The following is a 5921-nucleotide window of genomic DNA, read 5'->3' as shown; positions in this document are numbered from 1 at the left end:
TCAGTTTCCTCATCACACTTGTTGCATATTTGACCAGTGATTGGCTTCCAAACTACCTGTGTTGTCACTAAATTAATACTCGTATATACAGTGTATGCAGTGGTTAGTACTATCGCCTCACAGCAAGAAGGTCCCTGGTTCAGACCCCAGCTTTCTGTGTGGAGTTTGTGAGTTCTCTCCAGGCGCTGGCTTCTTCCAACAGTCCGAAGACATGCAGGTTAATAGGTCAATTAATGACTCTAAATTGCCTGTAAATGTAAATGTGAGTGTAAATGCTTTGTCTCTGTGTGTCAGCACTATCCAGGGTATATACCCTGCCTCTCTCCTAATGTTAGCTGAGATCGGTGCTAACCCTCCATGACCCCGGTAAGCAGTTATGGGTGGATGCGTATGCTTTAAGGGCAGCGTTCAGAAATGTTTCCTCTACAACAAACAAATTCAAATATGATCAGTATGATATTACCTGTGTGTGTGTGTGTGTGTGTGTGTGTGTGTGTGTGTGTGCCATAAATATGTCGGGTCACTGTAAAATCTGGATTCATGTGCAGCAGATTTTCATGCATATATGACTTTATGAAGCAGCCTGAGGCTGCTCTGCTCACAGTGGGAAGCTCGGCGTGATTGAGATGTGACAGTCACTCTCTGCTTCATAGCCACTTCCTCTGCAGCTGGATTAGATTTTAATTTTCAAGCCCCCCACCACCTCCTCACCTCCTCCTTCCTCCCTCTCTCCTCCCTTCTCTCTCCACTCTCCAGTTGTGTCATTACAAATCTCAGTCAGAGCTACGTCATTGTTTAAATGTTGACTGAGCTCTTTAACATTAAAAAAAATAATTAAATAAAAAAAAAAGTCAAAACATGCGGGTTATGTAACTGACTGTAGAGCTGCGCAGTTTAAAAGAACAAGCGGCCACTCCACTGCTTTACAAAACAAGATGATCCACAGTTTATTGTTACTATTATCATGAGTCATACACAAACATTCATCTGAAACAAAATAGTTCTGGATTTCAATCACTATAATATTCCCATAACGTTGGTGAGGTTATGGCGCATTGTGGATGATTTCTTACTCCTATTACATCACAACAATGATCCTGTGGGTTTACTACAGACATAAAGTGGTTCTGGATATTTACAGGAACCTTATTCTCTCTCTTTTTCTGTACATCACCATAATATCCTTACAGAGACTTATAGTAATATTTTAAAATATATATTTATCATAGAACTACTATAGTTCTTTTTCGTAAGGGTTGGGCAGTCACCGCACCTGCTCCTCAGCTGTATTATAAAAAAATATGACAATAATTACAAAGGAATCGAGTGACAGTTTTTTTTTCCTGCTCATCTCATCTCAAAGCTACATTCAGATTCAGGCTCATAAGCACTTCAGCAGGAAAAAGTTGCAGAAAGCTCCCCGGGGACAGTCGCACATCTTGCCGATCCGTGCGCCTTTCCTCACGGCGCACTGCTCCCCGACATCACACTGAAGGGATGGAAGGATGGATGGAGGGATGGAGGGAGGGAAACAACAACAACAACATTAGGTTTTGGTTTATTTCTCCCTGCTGCGACACAAATCAATGCAAAAATCAATGAATGCAATATTTTTTCATACCGTTGGGACTTGGCCGAATTTCTTTTCCCATAAAGGCAGGCGTTTAGCCTGCAGCTTTTCAAGAACTTCTTGGAGAGCTCCAAGCTGCCAGGAAACATCAAATAACAGAAAAAAAAGAGCTTAATAAATGTATATTTCTGAGATTAAACAACAAACATGCAGTGTCAAATGAGCAATTAATAAAAAAAGGAAATATGTTTGCACTGTTACATAATAATAAGTAATATATGTGTTTATAATAGTTCTATATTTTGTTTAAAATGACACAAATCGTCAAGATAAAGTTATACGACAAGGAAAATATTAAATGCATGAATTTCTGAATTGAGTTTGGTTTATTTTAAGGTTTGCCACATTTTAGTCTTTTTTGTTGCACGCACCAGAACTGAAGCAGAAATCACAATTAGATTTTATAAAATAATACAACTTTTTGCGAAAATAAAGTTGCATCGTCTTTTTTGCGCATGCAGAATAAGCAGATAAGTTCATATATCAGTCTTACCAGCTGCTTCTCACTTGTCAGGTTCGGACCTTTCGGATAAAAGTCCCGCAGAGCTCTGGGGCTCAGCTCCTCTTCGGATTCGGTGTCCAACACTTGAGCTCCAGCGACGCCGGAGAGCAGCAGCAGTGCGCAGAGGAGAGCCCCGCTGAGCAGCCTGGAGCTCTGCATGGTCCCGGTGTTGTGAGGCACCACCACCATCATCATCATCGTCGTCGTCGTCGTGGTATGGCCCTTTCCCTGTCTCAAATAGTCGCTCCCCCCCGCGCCAAACACCTTTTTATCTGACTCCTGCCATCTGCTCGCTCCACCTTATCCTTTGGTTTTTTCTTTTTGTCATGCGTAACAGCTGCTTTGGGTGAGTCATCCCGTAAAAGTTGCTGGGCAAAATATGCCTCAAAAAGTCAACAACAACAGCAGCAGCGCAGCAAGGGGTCGTTACTGGTGAAGTAATGGATTACTTAGATGGAGATTGAAGGGATTAAAAACTATAAACAAGACAATTAGTTGGTTGCAGTTGTCTGAAACTGTTCTCATTATTAGATCATAATTTTCAGCCATAACAAGCACTTGATTGCAGATCAGTGTTGGATCACAGCCTGAAGGAATCAATGACATTAAATTACAGCAATGATGTGCTTCAGCCACCGAGCAAGCCTTGAGAACATCGCTTTGCTTAGTATTCCATGTAGATCAGCGAAATATATTACTTTTCCATTAATACCTCAGGATGACATTTGCAGCATCTCCTGCATTTAAACTTGGGTGACTCAGTCAGTTCTTCCTGCTGTAAATGATCAAGAAAACCAAACAGTGCCGGCATGAAGAAGGCGTTTGTTATTCTTTCCTCCTCCCACCCATATGGAAGTCAGTTTTTTTTAACTTTGAAAGTTGTTTTGACTTTCAGAATTCACCTTTTATCATATGTGCATCGGACTGGAGGATAAACCAAACTATCATAGAGAGGGAAAAGGTCACTTGAGGTCATTTGTGTGGCAGGTCATCTCATTAATAAGGAACACTAGTGGAAAAACAACATTTTTCTGTGTTTTTAGGCAACATTTTTACACATTTTACATATTTATAGCTAATTATACAGTGTTATAACACCTGGCCAACACTGCATGATGCAAAACATTGTGCTGAATGATAAAAAGACCTAAATGTTTGTGTCTTAAACTTAAAACTTTAAAAGCATCATAATTAACCTGTAAATGAATGAGTTTGAACTTCATCTCAGGGATAAATGATGCAGTACATGAACGCAGTTGGAAACGAGAAGTTACACAACACTTCTCAGATTTTACTGTGAAATAAACATTTGATGAACAAACATGTTCTGCACCCCACGGCCACATTATGATATTATTTCACCGAGCCCACTGTAAGGCATCAAATAATAAATGTATACACACACACACACACGATACTGTATGTATGCATTATATTCTGTAATCCTGTGCTTGAGTTATGTGGGTTCGCTGCATTGATCGCTTGTTTCAGAGCCGCCTGTTTTGGGGCCATCAGCAGAGACGGAGATGGAGGAGCAGGAAGCTTTGATTGTGCTCGAGGCTGCATGACTCATGTCTCTCTCTCCCCTACTTTTCAATGGCTGAGACGCCAATTTAACGTCTCATTCACAACAACCAGGCGATTTCATTCACAACCACGAGTTCATTAGTTTTTTGTATTCCTGACAGTCATCTGCCAAAGGCTTACAATGCAGCTGGAGACACTCCCCAGGTCTGATATGTTTCTCATGTGGTGGCGGTCTAACATTGAGGACATTAGGATGATTTGGCTCAATCTGCCCTCAGATTGTGTATAAGCATGAATAACAATGGTTTAGCAGAGCAAATTATTCTTACATTTGGCTGACTCGACACTTAAAGGTCCAGTGTGCAAGATTGAATGAGCTCGCCCTGAACAATATGACAGAAATGGAATGTAATATTTAAAACTATGTTTTTATAAGTTTAGAATCTCCTAAAAAAAAAAGAATAGTTTTGTTTCTGTTAACTTACAAAGAACCACTATATTGAACCCCAATAGTGAACCACCATATTGAACCACTATATTGAACCCCAATAGTGAACCACAATGCTGAACCACCATGTTGAACCATCATGTTGAACCCCAATAGTGAACCACCATATTAAACCTCCATGTTGAACCACCATATTGAACCTCCACGTTGAACCTCCATGTTGAACCCAAATAGTGAACCACCAAATTGAACCACCATGTTGAACCCAAATAGTGAACCACCATATTGAACCACCATGTTGAACCACCAAATTGAACCACCATGTTGAACCACCATGTTGAACCCAAATAGTGAACCACCAAATTGAACCACCATGTTGAACCCCAATAGTGAACCACCAAATTGAACCACCATGTTGAACCACCATATTGAACCACCATGTTGAACCCCAATAGTGAACCACCATGTTGAACCACCATGTTGAACCCCAATAGTGAACCACCATGTTGAACCACCATGTTGAACCACCAAATTGAACCACCATGTTGAACCACCATGTTGAACCCCAATAGTGAACCACCATGTTGAACCCCCATATTGAACCTCCACGTTGAACCTCCATGTTGAACCCCAATAGTGAACCACCAAATTGAACCACCATGTTGAACCACCATGTTGAACCCCAATAGTGAACCACCATGTTGAACCCCCATATTGAACCTCCACGTTGAACCTCCATGTTGAACCCAATTAGTGAACCACCAAATTGAACCACCATGTTGCACCCCAATAGTGAACATCCATGTTTAACCACCATGTTGAACCACCAAATTGAACCACCATGTTGAACCACCATGTTGAATCCCAATAGTGAACCACCATATTGAACCACCATGTTGAACCACCATGTTGAACCACCATGTTGAACCACCATGTTGTACCCCAATAGTGAACCACCATATTGAACCACCATATTGAACCACCATATTGAACCACCATGTTGAACCCCAATAGTGAACCGCCATGTTGAACCACCATGTTGAACCCCAATAGTGAAACACCATGTTGAACCCCAATAGTAAACCGCCATGTTGAACCACCATGTTGAACCCCAATAGTAAACTGCCATGTTGAACCACCATATTGAACCACCAAGCTGAATCTTTTCTGCTGTTTCGTGCTGACCAAAGTTGCTGACTGTAAAACCAAAACAACGAGCTGAAGGATGTGCTGTAAAACTGAATGGAAGTAGAGAGGGAGTTAGACTATAACTGTCTGTCCCTACGAGTGACATTATTATGTTTTTCCATTGTTATTATAAAACTATTGAGCTGTGCAGATTTAAAAAACACAGAAACGGAAGAAGTAATATTAATAGATTTGGAACTTGCTGGATTTTGACAGTTGTCTTTTTTTCCCCCGCTGATTTATCATGATGTTTCCTTTCTTCTATTTTTGTAGCAGCTGCCCTGAAGACATGTTCCATAAAGGGCTGGGAGTTTAGCTTCCTTCCAATAGTTCACTTTCTGAGAGTTTATTGATCAGTTGATCCACTCTAACATGAAATCAGCGAGGATAATTATCAGAGAAATCCCGAGGCTCTCAGATCTTTATGAGACATAATTGGACTCGGCTGTCCAAATATAGGACACTGAGTCTGACTGGCTCTATGTCCTGAGGAAAAATGATTCATTCAAAGCTTATTAACATTCAGAACGACACATGGAGGAGCATGAGCTCTGTTTTACACCTGTGCAGAGTTTATAATATTAAAAACTGGAAAAATATATATTCACATTTTTACCTAATGGACA

General features: G+C 40.7%; 1 protein-coding gene across 1 annotated transcript; it reads right to left on the bottom strand.

Annotated features, from left to right (window-relative positions):
• Nucleotides 1–919: 919 nt before the first annotated feature.
• Nucleotides 920–2450, bottom strand: cart3 (cocaine- and amphetamine-regulated transcript 3). The gene is made up of 3 exons (XM_010741283.3): nucleotides 2124–2450; nucleotides 1622–1705; nucleotides 920–1489 (listed from the first exon to the last, which is right to left on the bottom strand). Exons 1-3 carry the CDS (start codon nucleotides 2328–2330, stop codon nucleotides 1382–1384), a joined length of 399 nt encoding a protein of 132 aa, XP_010739585.2. The 5' UTR covers nucleotides 2331–2450; the 3' UTR covers nucleotides 920–1381.
• Nucleotides 2451–5921: the final 3471 nt, after the last annotated feature.

This window comes from Larimichthys crocea, chromosome VIII (assembly GCF_000972845.2).
Source record: "Larimichthys crocea isolate SSNF chromosome VIII, L_crocea_2.0, whole genome shotgun sequence".
NCBI lineage: Eukaryota > Metazoa > Chordata > Actinopteri > Sciaenidae > Larimichthys > Larimichthys crocea.
The sequence above is the reverse complement of the archived record's forward strand: the minus strand, read 5'-3'. Positions and strand labels throughout refer to the sequence as shown.